General features: G+C 42.2%; 1 protein-coding gene across 2 annotated transcripts in view; it reads right to left on the minus strand.

Annotated features, from left to right (window-relative positions):
* The window catches only part of pappaa (pregnancy-associated plasma protein A, pappalysin 1a), a 136,378-nt gene that overhangs the window by 96,594 nt on the left and 17,082 nt on the right, over positions 1 to 22,702 (minus strand). For both annotated transcript variants that reach the window (XM_036580669.1, XM_036580668.1), the window contains exons 4-7: positions 15,601 to 15,746; positions 14,988 to 15,281; positions 14,459 to 14,651; positions 8,970 to 9,091 (exon numbers count right to left, since the gene is read on the minus strand). In XM_036580669.1, the coding sequence (XP_036436562.1) occupies positions 8,970 to 9,091; positions 14,459 to 14,651; positions 14,988 to 15,281; positions 15,601 to 15,746 (755 nt within the window). The remainder of the gene's footprint in view (positions 1 to 8,969; positions 9,092 to 14,458; positions 14,652 to 14,987; positions 15,282 to 15,600; positions 15,747 to 22,702) is intronic.

The following is a 22,702-nucleotide window of genomic DNA, read 5'->3' on the forward strand; positions in this document are numbered from 1 at the left end:
ACGTTTTGAGTCGTAAATATCAAATGTCAGATAATATCGGAGGGTTTCTGATCACTTCAGAGATCAATCGGAGGGCTAAAGATTCACTCGTTTCTCCGCTCACAGTAATGGATCATCCTCATGATCAGTCGCTTCCAAACAAGCTCCTCACCAGGAAAATCACTTCCGATTGTGAAAATTTGTCACAAGGGGCAAATTGGGGTTAAAATCGGGCAAGAATTTGTGTAGTGTAGGACTAGCTTGAGCTAGCTTTTGCCCTACAAGCTTGGTAGCATTGTGTGATGAAGCAAACCCTATTTTTGAATTGGCCACAAGAAAAAGAAAAGATTCTTCACTCTAAAAACGATCCTTTCAAAAGTCCCAATTGAAAGGTTCTCAGTGAACCGAAAGGGTCCCTTAAAAAAATGCCTTTTACACACCTTTTCATTGAACAGTGCACATTTCAAATGAAGGAAGTTGGGTGAGAACATGGGAATGGTGCCCAGCTGTGGGAGTTCAATCTGCTGGACCCGCTCCACTCTGCAGCCCCTCAGACAAACCACATGCAAACACCGTTAAGGTACTACTGCCTGCCTTCTTGCCGCCGTTCAAAGCCAGCCTGGGTGATTAAAACAATGTCCAGATGCAGACTCCATTACCCAGGCTCTTATTCAGAGACCTCCTTTCCATATGCTTTTCCTGGAAGTCTCCTATAGTCCGATCTATCTCTTCAACAAACCCCTACGGCCTCCTGGTTTGAATCAGCAGTAGTCCAGGGTTTCATCTCTCGTGGATGTCACAAAACCGCACTGCACTTCACTGTGGCCTTAAGTACCTTGGTCCGTTTCCACATGGTTTCCCCCATCCACATTTTTTTTCAGCTCAGTCACACTCTCACTCTCAAGCCCTCTTTTCTTATTTTTTCCCCCTTTCGTCGGCCGTAACTCTCCCAGCTGTAAAGATTTACGAGAGGGGGTGCTCCTGCTCCTTTCTGACCATGCTGGCTTTGGAACGGGATGGGGGCGGTGGTGTGAGGACACGAGCCTCAAACACTCTAAGAACCCCTCAGCCAACGAGTGAAGGGGCACCAGGTGCAAGGAGCAGGAAAGGGAGCATATTTGGACTGTTGTTGGAGAGTGGGTTGTCGCAATGTCATCACTGGCCAAGAAATACAAGGCACTGAGGATACAAATCTTTGACCTCTCAAACATTTCATACATATATATATATATATATATATATATATATATATATATGAATATCTTAACCATCCAAAATCAGTCTATATATAAAATCTAATATGTATTATTATAAGATATTCTAATATTTTAAGAAGAACTTATATCTAAATATAACTGTAGATGAAAAGTACATAATTTTGCTTCTCATTTTAAGACAAATTATTATGTATAGGAAAAGGCTAACAGTATAAGATTGGATAAAATAACTTAAAACAGGCAAAAATGTCTAGAAAAATAGTTAAATAATATTATAAAACTCTTATAACAATATAAAAATGAGAAATATTAGATAAATTAATGAGATTTGTTATGATTTCATTGCCAAGATGTAATTTTTTTTTGTACGCAATTTTACCCAGGACTAGAATGTGATGAAAATATGCCAAGTTTGTATTTTGGATTTGACCATTTTAAAAACAGCCTGAGAGTTTATTCTGGCCAAAACATTTGCACATACTTTACTAAATGCTATTAAAATTGTAATCGATTCTAATATTCCAAAATCTTCACGTTCAGATCGATGACGATGCATCAATGCATTTTTACATCCTTACAAGGCACAAACAAACTACAGGGCCAAAACAGCTGTGAGAGGGTCGTGGGGGCTCAGAGAGAAGGACAAACACACACTTGAGAGGGGCGCTAGGAGGGGGGAGCCACTCGTCACTCGCGGGAAACCATTCCAAGAGGGAAAACAGGGAATGGTTTATGCGCAGCTTACAGCGGCAAGCCTGGACATGCCTCTGCAACACACTGTTACAAGTGAGGAGAGAGATGTGTATGAGACAACCAGAGAGTTTATATCACTGCAGAAGATGATATCTTGCCAAGTTAAGAGGAATTCCACTGATTTTTTTTTTTATTTGCTTAATTAAATCATTAAGAAGTAAACAACTCGTGGTTCACTGTAGAGAAACTTACTGACTCTTTACTATATAGTTGTGGTCATAGGAACCAGGGGTAACAATGTCTACAACACAAACATAGATGTTTTATTCACCATCCAGACTGACTGTACAAGCGAGTTTTAAATCTTATCTTATATTAGCTATTAGAAGCATTAAACGTTATAATACGTCTGGTTCCTATCACCACCACTGTGAAAAATTTGGAGTCGATAAGTTTATCTAGAATGGAGCGTTTCACCACAAACCACTCCGAATGACTTTGTTTACATGTTGACAATTAAAATATGCCAGCTGTGGCATCCCCCGGGCTCTGATGACGACCGCAAGAGCCGGTAGGAAGGTGGGGCCTGAACCCTGAGCGAGGAAGAAGCCCCACAAGGACAGCAGGGAGAGGAAAACCGTGAGTGAATAAAGAATGGCACACAAGTCACTTGCGGTTCTCCTCTCCCCGACGTCTTTGGGGGACTTTGGGCCCTGCCTACCTGCCGGCTCTCGCGGTCATCATCGGGGGCTGGGGGACAGGCATGGGCCACACCAGCATTTTGAAAACTTCATTTAAATATAGGCAATATATCTAATAATTACCATTATGGTATTGAGTTATAAGATAATTCATCATTTTTGACCTCCTTCAAAAAAATGTCTCTTAACACGAGTAAATCTACCAGTGCAGTGAAATCATTTCACTTGATAACACTACTCAAAACAAAACAAAACATTTAGAATCAGACTGGATAACAGTCTCACAATGAGTAAATATTATTAAATGTATTGCCTATGTTTAAGATGTTTTCACATGCCAAGACATTTATGCAGTGTACGTGCATGTTCAGGAGTTGCATGGAGTTGCAAGGAAGTGTTGGCAGCAAGCATCAACAGGAATCCAAAAGAGCCATGAATGACAATCTATCTCCATCTACAGAACACTTGAGGAAATTATACAATCGTACGAAAATGGCCCATTAACAAGTGGCTGCTAACAACAAGTCCTTACCCACATCCATCAATGACACAGAGTTGATTATCATCAAGGGTCTCTCTTTGAAGTGTGAACCCCCTAAAACATATTTGAGGCTCTCTTCCTCACAGAGATAGAAATCAGAAATCCAAAGCAATTGGCACCAATTTACCCCATGGAATTTGGATGTAATAACAAGAAAATGGGCTTCTCTTTTCAAGAAGTCTTAGTCTATTTATTCTAAGAGTCAAAAAGAATAGCTCAGATGCACGTATGCTATGAGTTGATGATTAGAGACTGTTTTTGCGGTTTGAACTGATCCTCCTAGTCGGGGGAAAACCACACAAATGAAACCATTCTGTCTATTTGTTTGATGTGTGTGGATGAATGAAGTCGCTTCATCCAAGTCTTAGCTGAGTCTCAAGTTGTTGGTGTCCGAGTCATGTCTGAGTCTCGAGTCTCTAAACTGTGAGTCTGAGTCAAGTCTCAATCTTTGGGGTGCAAGACGAGTCCAAGGACTCAAGTCTGTGGGGTGTGAATCCAAGTCGAGTCTTGAGTCTCTGGAATGCAAATTAGAGGGGAGACTTGATTCTCTGAGGTGTGAGTCGAGCCTTTGGAGTGTGAGTCTGAGTCGAGTCTTGAGTCTCTGGGACGTGAGGCCAAGTCGAATCTTAAGTCTATGGAGTGCAAGTCTGCATCGAGTCTTGAGTCTTTGGAGTGTGAGTATGAGTCGAGTCTTGAGTCTTTAGAATGCGAGTCTGAGTCGAGTCTTGAGTCTTTGGAGTGTGAGTCTTTTTCATACAAGTCTAAGTGTAGTCTAGAGTATTTGGGGTTTGAATCTGAGTTGAGTCTCAAGTCTTTGGTGTACAGGATAAGTCAGAGTCTCTAGTCTCCGGGGTGTGAGACCGAGTTGAGCCTTGAGTCTTTGGGGTGTAAGGCCGAGTCTAGTCTCGAGTCTTTGGGGTGTAAGGCCGAGTCTAGTCTCGAGTCTCTGAGGTGTGAGTCTGAGTCGAATCTTTAAGATGTGAGTCTTGAGTCTCTGACATGGGAGTCTGAGGTGAGTATCAAGTCTCTGGGGTGCGAGTCTCAGTTGAGTCTTTAGCCTCTGAGGTGTGAGTCTGAGTCGAGTCTTGAGTCTCTGGGACGTGAGGCCAAGTCGAATCTTAAGTCTATGGAGTGCAAGTCTGCATCAAGTCTTGAGTCTTTGGAGTGTGAGTATGAGTCGAGTCTTGAGTCTTTAGAATGCGAGTCTGAGTCGAGTCTTGAGTCTTTGGAGTGTGAGTCTTTTTCATACAAGTCTAAGTGTAGTCTAGAGTATTTGGGGTTTGAATCTGAGTTGAGTCTCAAGTCTTTGGTGTACAGGATAAGTCAGAGTCTCTAGTCTCCGGGGTGTGAGACCGAGTTGAGCCTTGAGTCTTTGGGGTGTAAGGCCGAGTCTAGTCTCGAGTCTTTGGGGTGTAAGGCCGAGTCTAGTCTCGAGTCTTTGGGGTGTAAGGCCTTCGTCTAGTCTCGAGTCTCTGAGGTGTGAGTCTGAGTCGAATCTTTGAGATGTGAGTCTTGAGTCTCTGACGTGGGAGTCTGAGGTGAGTATCAAGTCTCTGGGGTGCGAGTCTCAGTTGAGTCTTTAGCCTCTGAGGTGTGAGTCTGAGTCGAGTCTTGAGTCTCTGGGACGTGAGGCCAAGTCGAATCTTAAGTCTATGGAGTGCAAGTCTGCATCAAGTCTTGAGTCTTTGGAGTGTGAGTATGAGTCGAGTCTTGAGTCTTTAGAATGCGAGTCTGAGTCGAGTCTTGAGTCTTTGGAGTGTGAGTCTTTTTCATACAAGTCTAAGTGTAGTCTAGAGTATTTGGGGTTTGAATCTGAGTTGAGTCTCAAGTCTTTGGTGTACAGGATAAGTCAGAGTCTCTAGTCTCCGGGGTGTGAGACCGAGTTGAGCCTTGAGTCTTTGGGGTGTAAGGCCGAGTCTAGTCTCGAGTCTTTGGGGTGTAAGGCCTTCGTCTAGTCTCGAGTCTCTGAGGTGTGAGTCTGAGTCGAATCTTTGAGATGTGAGTCTTGAGTCTCTGACATGGGAGTCTGAGGTGAGTATCAAGTCTCTGGGGTGCGAGTCTCAGTTGAGTCTTTAGCCTCTGAGGTGTGAGTCTGAGTCGAGTCTTGAGTCTCTGGGACGTGAGGCCAAGTCGAATCTTAAGTCTATGGAGTGCAAGTCTGCATCAAGTCTTGAGTCTTTGGAGTGTGAGTATGAGTCGAGTCTTGAGTCTTTAGAATGCGAGTCTGAGTCGAGTCTTGAGTCTTTGGAGTGTGAGTCTTTTTCATACAAGTCTAAGTGTAGTCTAGAGTATTTGGGGTTTGAATCTGAGTTGAGTCTCAAGTCTTTGGTGTACAGGATAAGTCAGAGTCTCTAGTCTCCGGGGTGTGAGACCGAGTTGAGCCTTGAGTCTTTGGGGTGTAAGGCCGAGTCTAGTCTCGAGTCTTTGGGGTGTAAGGCCGAGTCTAGTCTCGAGTCTTTGGGGTGTAAGGCCTTCGTCTAGTCTCGAGTCTCTGAGGTGTGAGTCTGAGTCGAATCTTTGAGATGTGAGTCTTGAGTCTCTGACGTGGGAGTCTGAGGTGAGTATCAAGTCTCTGGGGTGCGAGTCTCAGTTGAGTCTTTAGCCTCTGAGGTGTGAGTCTGAGTTGGGTCTTGAGTCTTTGTCGTACAAGCCTTAGTATAGTCTAGAGTCTTTGGAGTTTGAGTCTGAGTGGAATATCAAGTCTTTTGGGGTACAAGATGAGTCAGAGTCTCAAGTCTCCTGGGTGTGAGGTTGAGTCAGGTCTCTAGTATCTGGAGTGCAAGGCCGAGTCGAGACGTAAGTCTATGGGATGTGAGGTTACTATTTGCATGAGCCAGGACTAAAAACTTATGATGATTTTAAACTCGATTCATTTTATCTGAACATCAAGATGAGAAAAAGACTTAAGACAGCTATCCTGTCCACCTTACACCAAATGATTGAGATAATGCGAGCATGATAGAACTCTAGCAAAACTCTCATGATTTTTTTCTGACATTGAAATTTTTCGGTGACACTGAACTTGCTTGAAAAGTAATATGGCGTTATACCAGCATTAGTCGAGTCTAGATTCTTTTGGGTATGAGTCTGAGTTGGGTCCTGAGTCTCTAAAACATGATTTTTAGAGAATTTCTGCTTGCTTTCATTATTTGCTGCAGGCATTGTGCCATGCAAAGGTTAAGTCACTGTGGTGTGAGTCTGAGTCGAGTCTTGAGGTGTGAGTCTGAGTTGAGGTTTGAGTCTCTGAGGTGTGAGTCTAAGTTGAGTCTCAAGTCTTTGGGGTAGAAAAGGTACAAAGTTGTCTGGTGTAAGGCCAGCATTAGTCAAGTCTCGATTCTTTTGGGTACGAGTTTGAGTTGAGTCTTGAGTCTCTGAGATGTGAATCTTAGTTAGGTCTTGAGTCTCTGAGATGTGAGTCTTAGTTGAGTCTTGGGTCTCTGAGATGTGAGTATTCGTTGAGTCTTGAATCTCTGAGGTGTGAGTCTGAGTTGAGTCTTGAGTCTCTAAAGTGTGAGTCTGAGTTGAGTCTTGAGTCTCTGAAGTATGAGTCTGAGTTAAGTCTCAAGTCTTTGGGGTACAAAAGGTACAAAGTTGTCTGATGTAAGGCTGTCGAGTCTCGGTTCTTTTGGGTACAAGGTCTGAGTTGAGTCTTGAGTCTCTGAGGCATGAATTTAAGAGAACTTCTGTTTGCTCTTGTTATTTGCTGCAGGAATTACGCTGTACAAAAGTAAACCTCTCCTAAAAACCTGTTGGGTTTGACCTGACTTCAAATAATGGGCCTTTCATCGTACAAAAACCTTCAGTCTGAAGGACAGAACTGAAGCACTACATACAGTAAATGCAATGTTTAAAGGAAAGAGGCAAACGAACTTGAAACAGTTGGCTAGTCTGTAGTTGAATAAGTATGTAAGTCAGCCAGCATAGCTAATCCAGATGAAGTGTTACACATTTTAAAGAGAATATGATCTGTAATTCACCAAAACTTCAGATAGATAAGCTGACAAGATCAACTAAATGAGGTATTGCTAGGCCTAGTCTCTTATTGGTTGGGGATGGGTTAAGGTGACTTTCTGACAGGCAAAATCAAACACACTCAGATCTGACAGGCCAAATCAAACACACTCACAGGCCACTCTTTCTAGCAGCCTGGTTCTACAGCAGTTCAAGATTTTTCATAGAACCATGCATCCAGGTCGAAAACATTTAGGAACCTTAATTTTTCAGCGTCTACTTCCTATATTTGCATTCATGTTTTGGTGTGTCAGTAGTCACTGCGAAAAATGACATCTAAGCAAGTCTTTTTGACTATAGAGTATATAATACTTTCATCAGAACTCTCTGCAGAGGCAGCACCACACTCTGCACGTCTTCTCTTCGCATGGTTCCAAAATCCCTGAGGCCGCCCGAAAACGTACCAATGTGCAGAGTAAGAGCATTCCTCGCGGATGCGATCCTGACAAACCGACAGATCGCTGTTTTATGCCGGCCACGCTCACAAACAATAATTAATAAAGCAGCTGTCGGAGAGTTTTGCGGCAGCACAGCTGTGCAGACTATTTATAAAAGCCAAATTCCACCTCTTGCCCAAACTGATCTCTCTCCACAGTTGTTCGGAGAGAGAGCAAGTGAAGGAACACACAGCAAGGAAAAAAAAAAAAGCAGCTAGGGAAGGCAGCCTATTTTAGGTATGTTGCTGATTTCATCTTTTCATAGAGTCCTTGGCCTAGCTGGAGTGAAGGAGCAGAGACGGCAAGTGCGTATTGAAAAGACGAGCAGGAGGGCGAGGGGTATGGTTTTTAAGAGATGTCTGGCTTCATAGCACATTGATGACATATTCATAAAGCCCACAATGCATGAAGCACTCAGGGAAAAGATCTAAGTTACCGAGAGTGTTCTGCCATTTCCTGGAGCGTCATTCTATTTGGAAAAGAGTAGTTCATCATGCAAGTGCTGATGAGGATCCAGTAAACCTCTGCATGTGATGTAGATAAGGTTTTATGGTTTAAAATGATATATAAGAAACTACATGTACACAACATCTACTCTATTAGAAACATCTACCTTGTACTTACTCTCACAGGCCACTTTATCTGAAACACCTATCTTGTACTTCCACTCACTGGCCACTTTATTAGAAACATCTATCTTGTACTTCCACTCACTGGCCACTTTATCTGAAACACCTACCTTGTAGTTCCTCTCACTGGTCACTTTTTCAGAAACATCAACTTTGTACTTCCTCTCACTGGCCATTTTATTAGAAACACCTACCTTGTACTTCCTCTCACTGGCCACTTTATCAGAAACACCTACCTTGAACTTTTACACACTGGCCACTTTAATAGAAACACCTACCTTGAACTTCCACTCACTGGCCACCTTTTTATTATTAGAAACACCTACTTTCCAGGTCCGCTACATAAGTGTACAGGTACAGATTGTATATGTGGTCATGCACATTTTGTCAGCTGCCCTTTGCTTATTGGTCAATTTGTGCGCACACTACCACTGCAGTCCAGATATCATTTGGGCTTCACTGAAAGAAAAATGTAGTCCACGACTAGGTTTAATCCCTATCTGGGAAACCGGCCCTTTAAGTATTTATCTGTTTGCTAAATTTATTAAATTTGACCACTTTCCTTTAAGGCTTAGTGTGCTGGACAGTTAGATCAATAGTACAATACTCAGAGATACTTAAGACTAATTCATCATTATCCCTGCTGTGTGTGCAATCTGCATCCAAGAAACGTGGATGTTTTTTGGATGGTAAAAACTGACAGGAAGCCTGTTGAACAATGTGTGTGGGGTGGAGTGAAGTGAAGCGGTCCTATGCCTTACCCTCAGCCTCACGTGGGCTCCAGTGGCCGGAAGGTAAGCAGGGCCGCGGGGACCAGGAGTGGGAGGCGTACTGGAGGAAGACCCGGCCTTCTGCGCATTTATCACACACTGATCCCACTTCTCTAGGAAACCAACAGACACAGAGGGGACACAACTTAGATACAGTCCAAAGACACTGTTATTATTGTTGATGATCAACATCGTAAATCACGCCTGACCCCTGTCACACTGGCAGTGTCGCCCAAGCTCTGCCTTTCTGGGAAACGATTCAGGGTAATTGCCCCATGCTTCACTCACAGATATGTTCTTTTGTCGCAACTGCTGTGAGGTTGGACAAGGTTTGCGCAAACACTGGCAAACATCCCATTTATCTAATGCAAAGACTTTGTTAAAATATATATACACAGATCAGGCCTAACATTATGACCACCTCCTTGTTTCTCATTGTCCATTTTATCAGCTCCACTTACTATATAGGTGCACTTTGTAGTTCTACAGTTACAGACTGTAGTCCATCTGTTTCTCTGCACACTTTGTTACCCTGTTCTTCAGTGGTCAGGACCCCCATAGACCCTCACAGAGCAGGTACTATTTGGGTGGTGGATCATTCTCAGCACTGCAGTAACACTGATGTGGTGGTGGTGTGTTATTGTGTGTTGCGCTGGTCTGAGTGGATCAGACACAGCAGTGCTGCTGGAGTTTTTAAACACCTCAGTGTCACTGCTGGACTGAGAATAGTCCATCAACCAAAAATATCCAGCCAACAGCGTCCTGTGGGCAGCGTCCTGTGACCACTGATAGAGGATGACCAACACAAACTGTGCAGCAGCAGATGAGCTATCGTCTATGACTTTACATCTACAAGGTGGACTGACAAGGTAGGACTGTTACTGCAGTGCTGAGAATGATCCACCAACCAAATAGTACCTGCTCTGTGAGGGTCCATGGGGGTCCTGACCACTGAAGAACAGGGTAAAAGGGGGCTAACAAAGTATGCAGAGAAACAGATGGACTACAGTCTGTAACTGTAGAACTACAAAGTGCACCTATATAGTAAGTGGAGCTGATAAAATGGACAATGAGCGTAGAAACAAGGAGGTGGTCATAATGTTATGCCTGATCGGTGTAAATTATTCTTTAGATGAATGCTAAATTGCTTGTTTAAAGTTGCTACATGATGCTATGCTACTGAAAAGGACTATAGCCAATAGACGATAGCTAACCTTAACCGAAGACACACTGGAAACATCATCATAGAATTTGTGTGACAATATGGGGTTTCCAGCTATGCTAAAAGTACTCGGTGACAGAGAGGGACAGAGTAGTGGCTTAGCTACCAACATTAACAAACAGCTAAACATGGAGGCCCAGTGAACTTTCAGCAACGCCTATAAGATATTAACCTCTAAAAACCTCAATTTTACACACTTCAACAAGATGGTTCTTCAAGAGTTCTTTAGTATAGGGAATGATTTCATTTAGAACCATGAGTTCTATACAATCTTTAAGATGATGGCTCTTCAAGGGTTCTTCAATAAAGAAAATTGTCCCTATAGAACCAAGAACACTCGAAGAACCCTTTGCATGATTAAAGAGCCTTTGCAGATCATAGAGTGTGTAGATGGTTCTATATAGTATATATTTATCTTGTTACAGGCTTGTCATCCTAACAACAGAAAAACCCTTTGCTGAGCTATTTAGAACCATTTTTCAAAAAAGTTCTGCATAGAACCATCTACAGCACATGCTACATCAATCTGTAGAACCATTTATCTATGCGAGGAATTCTTTATTTATGCAAAGTGTTCTTTGAGAGGTTCATGGTTCTACATATAACCATTTTCATTATTAAAGATCTCTTAAAGAAACATTATTTTAAGAGTGTTTAACAATAGAAGAACCCCTTTTTGGTGATATATAGAACCCATTTCAAAAAGCTCCTATATAGAACTGTATGCAGCACGAAACATGTGTTGTTTATGGTTATATATATAGAACCTGTTTACAAGGCTTCTATACAGCACCAAAAGGGGTTCTTTATTGTTACACACTCTTAAAAAATGATGGTTCTTTAGAAAAGAAAATGGGTCTTAATAGAACCATGAACCCTCAAAGCACCGTTTGCATGATTAAAAAGTTTTTCTGCGAAAAGATGGTTCTGAGATGGTTCCATATAAGTTCTATAAATATACAGCACCAATAACGGCTCTTCTATAGTTGCAATATGAAGATTGTAAGAATAGAGGAACCATTTTTGGTGCTACATTGAACCATTTTGAAACAGGTTCCATATACAACACATTCTCCATCAATGTTTTACCAAGGCAAGAATCAGTTAGGCATGAAACGGTTCTCTATAGAACTCAAGGTTCAAAATAGAACCACTAACTTTCCCCAAAACCCTCATAGAACCATCCTGTTTAAGTGTGTATGACAAAAACCTACAACTTATTTTAACAGTCTGACCTTTTATGCATGCATGCAACTCACAGTGGTGAAGCTGCAACATGGCTATGGAAGAACCCATTGGTGGGTGGAGCAATTATGTCAATGAGAACCATGACATGAACTGCTTGCATGTGTTTTTCCCATTCATTGTTAGGCATATACGTTATACTTTCCAATACTTGTACAGTATTGAACTTGCTTACATTGTGCATCTATTCTTATTTTGTATATTTTGACAAACATTCCTTCTTCTTCACTGCACTTTGTATTACATTATCGGCCGTTGTGTGAGCACTCGCCAGAACGAATTCCTAGTATGCAAAAACATATTTGGCTAATAAACGCTTCTGATCCTGATTCTGATGATCAAGCTCTGTTTTTTGATGCCTTTGTTTGCATGATCTAACTGAATGGCAACCCAAGTTAAACAGCTTTCCAGACTTTCATTTGATGTTGTTACAAACAATGTGTCACACGTTTGCTGCGTGGATGTGTTCAGATGTGGGAACTCTCGGCCTCTATGAGTCACCGAAGGCCTTTGCCTGAACAGGGACGGCGTATCGGATCGGTGCTTGCCAGCTAAGCATGTTTCACACAAACACACAAACACACACACAGGTTTGTTTTTATACAATGTCAGGACAAGAGGTGACATATTTGTTCCTCATGTATTACATAAGTAAGTAACAATGTGTAATGCCTCATGCGTATTATATATCTGCATGTATCTATAAGTAATAATGTCTCCTGTATTTTATATTATAGTTATGATATTTCCCATACATTGTTGTTGGAAGAAAAAAACCTTTTATCTCCAAAATGGTAACTTTACCGGAGAAGGAAAAAACATACTTGTAATGAAAGTTAATGGAAGTAATTTTAATATTATTTAATATTATATTAATACAATGCAAAATGCATTTTGTTGGTTATATTAAATTATCTCTGGTTTCCCTAGAAAATCAAGACATTTCTCTTCTGAAAATGGACAAAAACACTATTACACACACACACACAGGCAGACAGTCCACGGATCGAGCAATGAACTTGAGACATGCCCCAACATGTTCTTGAGGGGCTTCCCCACTGCTTGCGTCATTGAATTACACCTGTCACTGAAACAGCCCCGCATAACGGTCCCTCTTACGCGCAGACAAGTGTGGATGGCCTTGCTAATAAACACTACTGTCCGACATCTGTGCTGTAATACCAGAAAAAGACGTGCAATAACACAGTGACTCAACTAATTGGATTCCACAGCTCTGAATCATCTAATGAAACGGAATCTCAGGGCCAGTAGGATGTTTTTGGAAAGTTCTGTGAAGAAATTCCACTTTATCTATATCCACAACACAGCAAATTGAGCACAAGATTGTAAATATTGCTATTAACTGAAAACATGTGTGAGCAATTGAGGAACAACGGGCTATTTGGCTGAATAGGAAAATATTTGCTACCTTTTGATGAGTGGATGTGCGTTGCTACCTCGTAAATTCACTCAACAGAAACTGCTGAAATGTAACATCCACGTCTCTCGTTGATCTCTGAGCAGGGCGTGTTAGGACACATCTCCCAGAGCAGGAGACATATTGAATGCCAACACACCTGATCCTCAAGAACACACCATATCTACTGGTATCATGGCTAAAAATAAAATATAACCCTAACCAGGCTAGGGTGGCATAGGGGGGCAACGCCCTCTTAGCTGTTCTGCAAGGTGCCTAACCTTTGAATTTACATGATTAAAATGTGTCAAGTGGTTGCATATATGCTACTTGTAAATACTAGTTACTACTTGTATGTCTGTGTGTCTGCCCTGTGTTGGACTGGCAACCTGTCCAGGGTGTTTCCTGCCCGCCACCCAATAGGCTCCAGCAGCACCTGTGACCCAGGAGGCTAAGTGGGTTAGATGATGTGTGAGTGAGTACATATGGGTGTGTGTTCCCAGTTCTTATCAAAAGAAGCAAACTTATAGATAGCAATTGTGTTGATGTAATATTTTCATTGACTTTCAAGTTAGCCGACATCTGTGCACACACAAAGTGAGAGACTCCGAGTCAGTCCAGAACTCCATTTTTTGTGTTCACATTAGCCACATTTCCATGCATCCTAATAAGCCGTTAATCATCTGACTAATAGCTCAATAGGAATAGAATATGTCCATGCATACACCTCAGTTGGAATAGACTAGTCCGATTGAGGCCATTTGGAATACAGTTTCTATCCGACTGAGCGAGGTGGGTAATCCTGTAAACAATCCGTTAAATAGAAGAATAATAGCCATGTAATCGCCTGTATCTGATTACATTCCCAATCTGAAAGTTTAAGTACATTCTGCAAGTGCTGCTCACTGCTGCTCATCTCACTCTGACTGGACTGTGATGCTTATTGTCATGGTAACGTCTACTTTAAGTGGCACTCCACGCATGTGCAGAATTTTGGATCGGATTACTTGTAGTGAGCATGTAAACGGAGATTTTCCATCAGATTTTTGAGTAGCATATAAACACCTCAATCTTATAATCTATAATCAGAATGTGTTCAATCGGATTGGCAAAAATCTTTGCATGCAAACTTAGCCATTGTAGCACTTCCCGTTCATTTACCATCAATTTCCGCTTGCATGTGACAAGTAGCTTGTTTTTTTATTTTGGAATCAAGAATTGAGAAAATTGTTGCATGGAATCAACTCTTAGAATCAATGTCACATCAACTGCAATCAGAATGCCAGAATTCCTGGAATCAAACGACTTTAGTGAATAATACTATGAACTCAAGTGGTCTAACACTTTTATACAATAGCAAAGAAACCCCAAATATTGTTTCAAATACATTTTTTTTAAAATTCACAATTTTATTTGCTAAAACAATCTCCAGCAGTTTTGAGCAAAGTGTTCGTTGCTATGCATGACACACAATAATACAGGTATGATTAAAAATGAGTGAAACGCTGCTCGATCAATCAGATAGTGTGGCTAGAAGTAACTGCTGTATAAGAGCCTATTAGATACTATTACATGCTCTCTGTAACCTCAGTTCACCTGTCATAGACGTGTCCCGTGAGCGGAGGGAACCACTCAATGGTGATGGTGTCCTGGCCCTGGTCCACCACATGGGGAGCCATGGGCACAATAGATGGTTTGTAGTTGGGCTGCCAGGTTTGGTAGACCAGGTCCAGGTAACAGTGCATGCGGGCCACCTGGTTTAGGGTGAAAGAATCCGTGCAGTCATCATCTGTAGGGGGTGAAAAGAAAGGGCTACAATTAGAGCAGCTGTGGATAGGGGGCTTGGCAACTTCTACAAGATCCTGTAGAACAAGCTCAGTAAAAATTAAGTTGTTTAAAAAGTTGGTTTGACCAAACATCAAATTGATCTAATTTTATTTTCAATTTCTCCCGAACTTGGACAAAAGTACATTGCCCAGCTAAAACTTCAGTAGCAGCCATGAAGCCTGAATTTTGTCCATAATTGTGTCTACTTTTATAGATAACAGTATGTCATACAGTGTCAAGTCTATTTGAGATTATTTAACAACTCGACACGGTTTGTAGCAAACGTATGATGATTTACCTGCATAACTCATGTAGTTATTGTAAGGTGTGTGGACAAAGTTGCGGCAGCCACACGTCTCATTTCCAGGCTCTGGGTCTCTGCAGTGCTTGTATTTAGGTGTGGGGTTCGTGTCAGCACACAAATCTCCTGTTTCCAGCGAAGGCTCGGTCTCCAAACAGGCATCGTTGCAGGACTCGATCTCCGAGATGCCCCTGAAGACATGGTACAGGCCCAGACTGTGTCCGATCTCGTGGATCATGGTGTGCGTGTGGCCAAACGTCCCGTAGAAAGATGGATTCAAGACTATGCCCCCTGGAAGAAACACGGAGAAGAGCTGGAATCAATTAAAACAGTATTGCCTAATCCATTCCTTTTGGAAGCTCCTCGTTATACAAAGTTGAAACAAAGCGCTGGCACCTACGACTCATTTACCCAAAGCTTCCAGGATCAACTGATGAATCGATTCAGCTGAGCCACCAACAGTGGACACATGGGCATCAATTAGCAAGGAAATAGAACCTCTGCGACAAACAGTGCCAGATATAAACTTAAAAAGCAATCAAGCAATGTGACATAAAAGCAGAAGCTCTTTGTTCTCAACCCTGGATCAATAAGCATATTGCATTAGTACCTAGATGTGTCAGGGCCTCCTTGTCCCATGGCCAGGTGGCTACTCCAGCAAGGTCCTCGTCAGACGAGTTGGCGAAGAAGATGTTAAGGTGTGTGGAGCCGTCCAGACGAAGGATCTCTTTCAGTTCCTTCACGTCCATGTAGGCCCTGCAGGCACAGACACAAACTCAGACATGCACATGGAGTGTTTGCTTCACATTAGTGACGGAGGCCAGAGCAAGAGGAAGGAGACAGTGCTACACATCAGCTGGTGAAAAACAGAACAACCAGGTGTTTCTGTGTGCTCTGGTCACATGCCTAACTACATAAGATAACGCACAAATAAAACAGCTATAGTGGACTCTGCAGTTACAAAGTTACTTTGGAGGTTTTTAAGCAACAGTTTTGGCAAAAATCTATGTAATATTCTCCCTGTAACAAATGTAGTAGATCAGCAAAGATATGTTTGGTGTCTGAAGTTTGCTTAAGTTGTTAACTTGTGTAGCTAACAAGTAATGGAAGCTTCTAGCCATGAGGTTAGCACTGTGCAAAATGCATGCAAACTAGTGGCACCAATATTACACACCAATATTCAGACTTGTGTTTCCACATTTTTTTTTTTTTTTATTTCACACCACATAAAAAACACCAAGCAAGTAGAATGTCTTCAAGTCCATGAAGATAATCTTAGCTCCTCACAAAACTGACAAATGATGACAATGTTTGAGCTAATTTCCAGCTCCTCACTCAGAAGCCGAAGCATTTTCATGCATAGATTGGGTGTCCGTAATTCGGTTTGAGCTGATTTTGGAGATGCTAGCATGAAAATGGCGAAGCAGATGGAAAACGAGTCGTTATGATATTTGTCAAAAAATGCTGGGACACAGTCGATCAGTCACCTTGGCTGTTGCCATGGCAATCAATTGTTGCCAGACGATTGTGATTGGTAGGGTGAATTCATGTCACCTGAGGAAGTGTGCAACAGTCGCATAGAGGGTGAATAAAATCATCTTGCATTTCCGTTATCATTAGTTATGCACATGTTTGAATTAATTTACTGACCTCTGAAAACATTGTATAAATAAATTTCGCTAGGTGTGCAAGTACCTTCAGTGGTCACAGGACCCCCATGGACCCTCACAGAGCAGGTACTATTTGGGTGGATATTTTTGGTTGGTGGACTATTCTCAGTCCAGCAGAGACACTGAGGTGTTTAAAAACTCCAGCAGCACTGCTGTGTCTGATCCACTCAGATCAGCACAACACACAATAACACACCACCACCACATCAGTGTTACTGCAGTGCTGAGAATGATCCACCACCCAAATAGTACCTGCTCTGTGAGGGTCCATGGGGGTCCTGACCACTGAAGAACAGGGTAAAAGGGGGCTAACAAAGTATGCAGAGAAACAGATGGACTACAGTCTGTAACTGTAGAACTACAAAGTGCACCTATATAGTAAGTGGAGCTGATAAAATGGACAATGAGCGTAGAAACAAGGAGGCGGTCATAATGTTATGCCTGATCAGTGTAAATTTATAGTTGCAGGTTCAAAAGCAAGGGCAAGTCATTAAGATGTTAGCCTAACTGCTTCAGCTTTTGAGAAATGTTTACGTCTCAACATAAACGTGAAAATGTGCGTAGTATGTAGTCCCTCAACGTCTTCGCCCCAAACAGGAAGTAGACAGATCTGACAAACCATATCGAATGATCTGCATAACATTCACTGGACCATTTTATCTTCATATTTGACATATTTGAAAGATGGGCAGTATCCATCTTTTCTGCAGAATCCGGTACCTGAGCATAATATCAACTGCCAGACCACACAAAACAAGATCACTCACCAAAAAGTTTGCCATGGAATGAAACAGTGTTTGGACATGCTTTCTATTCAAAGACTCTACGAAATTGCATTTTCATGAGTCTGCAGATCAAAAGATCAGCGTGGACAGCAGAGCCAAACCAGAGCTTTACAAGTGCCTACAAAACCCACTCACACAACAAAACAGATTATGTTACAACACTAGTGCCAGGAACAAGGAAAAAATGACATATTGTAACTTTAGTAGTACAATGCATGACATTTTTAAGCAATTCTCGGTTACTTTTGACCATAATAGACCATAGCAGGTTTCTCCACTTATCTGGAGACTGACCACAGCAGGTTTTTCCACTTATCTGGGAGGTCATAACACTTTCAATTAAGGCAATAGCACAGAATGGGAGCCCACAAGTGCAACACGTGAATCCCAGTCGTAGGGGTGCACCCCTGCACTGCCGAGCATTCCTTTCACCGAGTGCACCCTTAGTTCAGGATCCCTCTCCCTGACTTCATACATTGCGCCCAAACATTTGCTTTGAGCCCAAACACGCTCATTTAAACCAAAACCTGGTGCTGCCTTTGAGGTGGTCATGTCAGGGGGAGGGAAACGGCATGTCACAGAGATGAAAACTTCCCCAAAAGTGACACTCTGACAAACAAGGGCGACATGGTTGAAGTCCCTGGCAGGGTTCCAGCTATCGAACAACTGGCGACATATCAGACTGTGTCACGTTAAGGGAAAGGAAAAAAAAAAAAAAGAACAACGCACATGGTGCATGCGACCAACGGCTTACCGCGAGCGATCAAAACAGATGATTTGTTTGCAAAAGCTGACAGTAACAAGTGCTTCCAGACAGCTAGTCTAAATGGAGACCACACACGGGGATGACACACTACAGCTGTGGAAAAGCGGGCAAACACTGGGAGGAGGCTTGTTTGATTGTGCTAGCGCCTCCTGCTACATTTGTTAACCCCCGATTTCAACACATGAGAGCTGATCCCTAAAAGCACCCAAAGAAGGCACGACCTGGTACCTTCAAGTGTGTTTCAAAACTGCGCTGAGTTTATTTACCATTCATCTTTTCGAAGTAAGGCCAAGTGAGGTATTTAGCTTTGAGGTATGGGCTCATACGTTGAGGGAGCTAAGCTATGCTGTGACAGCAGCTCAGCAAATCATCTGCGATACTGTTAAAGCGATAGCTCTGTAAAAGATCTTCTCTTGCCCCAAACGTAGCGAACCAGCCAAGACACATTTGAGCAACGTTCACATTACAAGCCACTTTGCTCAAATCCGATTTTTCGCTCAAATCCAATCTGTCTGACACGATGGTTCACACTCGTTTAGGTAAGTGACTCAAATCTGTCATTAATGTGAACAAACTGGCATCCTGAAATGACCCTCATGAACACATCCTACTCAGTAACGTCACGTGAACGAATCACGTGCATCATCAGCACAAACTAACGAGCAGAACGAGCTTCACTGAGGAGATCATTAACTCTGATCAGCTCTCAGCTTCATTATTAGAGCGAGACGAAGGAGAAAAAGGTGAGATGAGCTGCTTTTCCACCGTTTACAGGCTTTAACTTCTGTCCGGCGCTGTTGCCATGGTAACGTCGAATGATGGAAAAAAAGCACATGAATTCCGATCTGAGTGTTCACATTAAGGTCGCATGGCCATGAATCGGATACGTATCCGATCTAGGACCACATATGAAAGTGGCTCAGGTTGGATTTGAAAAGATCAGATTTGTGTGTCCACACAGCTCTGAAAACATCAGATCTGAGTCACATTAGGGCAAAAAATCGGATTCGTGCCACTTCAGCCTGGTAATGTGAACATAGCCAAAATGACTTAGGTTGGATTTGAAAAGATCAGATTTGCGTATCCACACAGCTCTGAACACATCAGATCTGAGTCACATTAGGGCAAAAAATCGGATTTGTGCCACTTCAGCCTGGTAATGTGAACATAGCCAAAATGACTCAGGTTGGATTTGAAAAGATCAGATTTGCGTATCCACACAGCCCTGAACACATCAGATCTGAGTCACATTAGGGCAAAAAATCAGATTTGTGCCACTTTAATCTGGTAATGTGAACATAGCTTTGTTGTCTGAAGTTTGCTTCTTTGGTTTTGCTATAGAGCTGGGTTCTGGTGACCCTATTCAGAAGATCTGTGGCCAAAAGTCCAAGAGATCATAATTGTTGTCACTCTGGATGGACGGCCTTCATTTTCTCCCCATCACTTAGCACAACGCTCACAGCATGTGTTAGCTGACAAAAGAACTGGCTGTTAGCATTCTCCTCCAAGTATGTTGCACTGTCCAAAGTTGTTCATTAACAGCAGCTTGAAAATGACGTGGTGGTGCTGCCAGTGTTTGGCATCATGCACTGTTAGAAATAAAGGTTCTGTGCAGGTGCATATTTTTTGTTATCGAGGTTCAAACAGTGCCAACGTACCCTCAAAGTTAGCCTTAAAGGTACCACCCCAGTGACAAGAGCGGTACTGCCCCAGTCACAGTTTCGTACCTGTATCTCTGAGAGTACATGTCCAATACATTGAGAATGCTCATGTTTTAGCTGATCAACAACATGTGGGATAAGCTGATTCTTATCTGGATCGCTTTAAAGATGAAGTAGCAGTCCATTTTATTTCGCTACAGTCCTCCAATATGCACATCGTCAGCAGTTGGACTAGTGCATTCTGTCTGCACTCCACACATACCATAACCATCTGTTTCTTGACCATGACTGCAGATTCATGTATTCTTCCACACAGCACAGCTATCTCCCCATAAACCACACACCATAAACAGTTCAGAAATTATATTAAAGATTGATATTAAAGTACTGTTCTGCCAAGTTCTTCACAAGGCTTTTTATTGATGGAGAGAGACCGAAGTTCAGAGGGGTGTTTCGTACAGGTTGGAGACACCTGAATGGGCCTACTGAAGTAAAACAGAGGCATGTCCGGGGGGGGGGCCTTGGCCCGCCTCCAAGAGATGATATAAGTTCTCTCATCGTAATAACGTCAGGAATGTCATGATTTCCTTGGAAATGTTTCTGTAGGGCTTCTGTGGGTGTGGAGGGAGGTGGGTTAAGGGCTTACTGACAGGGCAAAGTACATTTGTCAGAGATCGAGAAGAAATCCTGGACACCTGGAGGTCAAGCACTATCTTATCTAAGATTTATTAGGTTATATTCCTTGGAATTGCTACAGCAAACAAGCAAAAAAAAATGAAAGCATGTGGTTTTAGACCTGGGATGTCTCCAGGCACCTGCAGATGCAAAGCAGTGGCCATTCATGTTTAAACTGCGTCCACTGTGTAAAGCCTCTGACTGATTTAAATCAGAAGTATGCTAAACCAATGACAAGGCAAGTCATATGAGCAGTGAATGGGTGAGTGAGACTAACTGAGAAAAAAAAAATACTTCTAAAAATAAATCTTATGTCATTTAAAATCAGTTAATCCAAATATATTTAATGGTTCACTGACATGTAAATGTATTGTAAGCAATTTTCAGCTCTCCTTCATCAGATGCTGCTCAGTTGCTGTTCTGACTCCACCCCAGCCACATTTCCCAGCCCTAGTTGGATCATCATATGTGTGGTTGACCAGAGGTGTGACCTGAATACAGGGCTAAGGGCTTAACCCCAATTGTCCCCCTGGGACTAACCATTAGGTGGGGAGGATTTTCCACACTCAGGCCCACACGGCTCGACACAAACCCAAATTAATGTGAGGTTTGCGAGAGCAAAACTATAAATTACCCCTGAAAACAGAGAAGGGTGAGAGTAAAAAAAAAAACTTTCCCCAGACCTGCAACATCAGCGAGCAGCTGTTTGGAACAGGCCGATGTGCAGAACATTCTGAAGAGCAACATTAATGCTTTTAAACAGGATATTTATGAAACAGCAAGTTATGACTTCATCTATTTACACCCAAGGCCATTAATTTGCCTTGTATGCCCATGTTGGCAGGTTGGCGGGAGTAAAAAACTGGCCAAAGGTTGGCATAAATTTCAAGTTTTTTTTAATTTTGCAGGCAAAATGATTCAACTGTTCCTTGTTGACCACACCACAATTCAAACTGTCAAAGATTATACCTCATACAAATGCTGCATGCATCAGAAATGATTATTACATGTGCCTGCTGCTTCACTATAAATTTAAAAACACTAGTTTTGATCTTCTTGCTATTGGTAATTAACTTTTTGGCGAAAAAAAGAGACCTGAAAGGTGGATGTCATTGACCGTAAGTGAACTTATGTCATTTTCCGTAAGAAAACTAATGTCATTGACTATAAATAATGTCATTAACTGCAATATAATTGACTCTTTAACTGATTCCGTCACCAACAGCAACCTAATAAACAAACACGTGGACACTGGAAGCAGGTGTGTATGTGTGTGGCTGGGGCCTCCGTGTGTGTGCTCCAGAGACAGGTGCTTTTACGAGGGTGCTGTGCCTTTAAAGTGACGTGCTAAGAGGCCGTTTTACACCAGAGCGCTCCATTAAGGCAAAGCCATTAATGTCCGTTAGCTTTACGGGCTGTGGGGCTTAGGCCTCAGCCGACTGTAAAGCACCCACAGCGAGCGCCCATGTCAGGAGACCTTTGCTCACAGCCTGGGAAACCCCATGCATCCATTAATGTGACATGGTCATGCAGAGAGAGTTGTGAACATGATGACAGGGGAACTGCTAAGGTGTTATCACCCTTCACCTATGACTAATCTCCACGGACAGACGTTTTACTTACCATCTGCAACTTAGACGGCCGATGATGCATTCAGCGTCTGACAGATTGGAATCAATACATGCACGTAGCTGGTCAAAGTTTCCTTCTTTTAGTGCAATACATGGACTGTAAGGCTTGGGAACACAGGGCACAACTTAACACTTTGGTTTCAATCATTTTCAAAAGAGATTTCAGTCTTTTTTCTCATATTTCGACAAAGTCTGTTAGAGTTGGTTTGATGTAAAATGGTTCATTGTACAGAACTCTTTACGGATTTCCTTACAGATGTGGTCTTGGAATCAAGGTCCTCAGTATCTATAGTGCAAATGCAGCCATTATATGTGCCAGTTTTTGTGGGTAATATTTGTAATTGTAAAGTCGTGGTAAATCTTACAAAATGTGTTTCCTCAAGGAGACTATTTTGACTATATCTCTAACTTGAATGGGTTTTAAAAATGACCTCATAGGCCAAAATCTTATGTATTTAAACAATGCATCAAGCATCGAGCTGCGAATTTGTAAAAAAATTGTTTAAGAGCTTCCAGTGTGGTAG

Source organism: Colossoma macropomum, unplaced genomic scaffold (genome assembly GCF_904425465.1).
Source record: "Colossoma macropomum unplaced genomic scaffold, Colossoma_macropomum, whole genome shotgun sequence".
NCBI classification, from domain to species: Eukaryota; Metazoa; Chordata; class Actinopteri; order Characiformes; family Serrasalmidae; genus Colossoma; species Colossoma macropomum.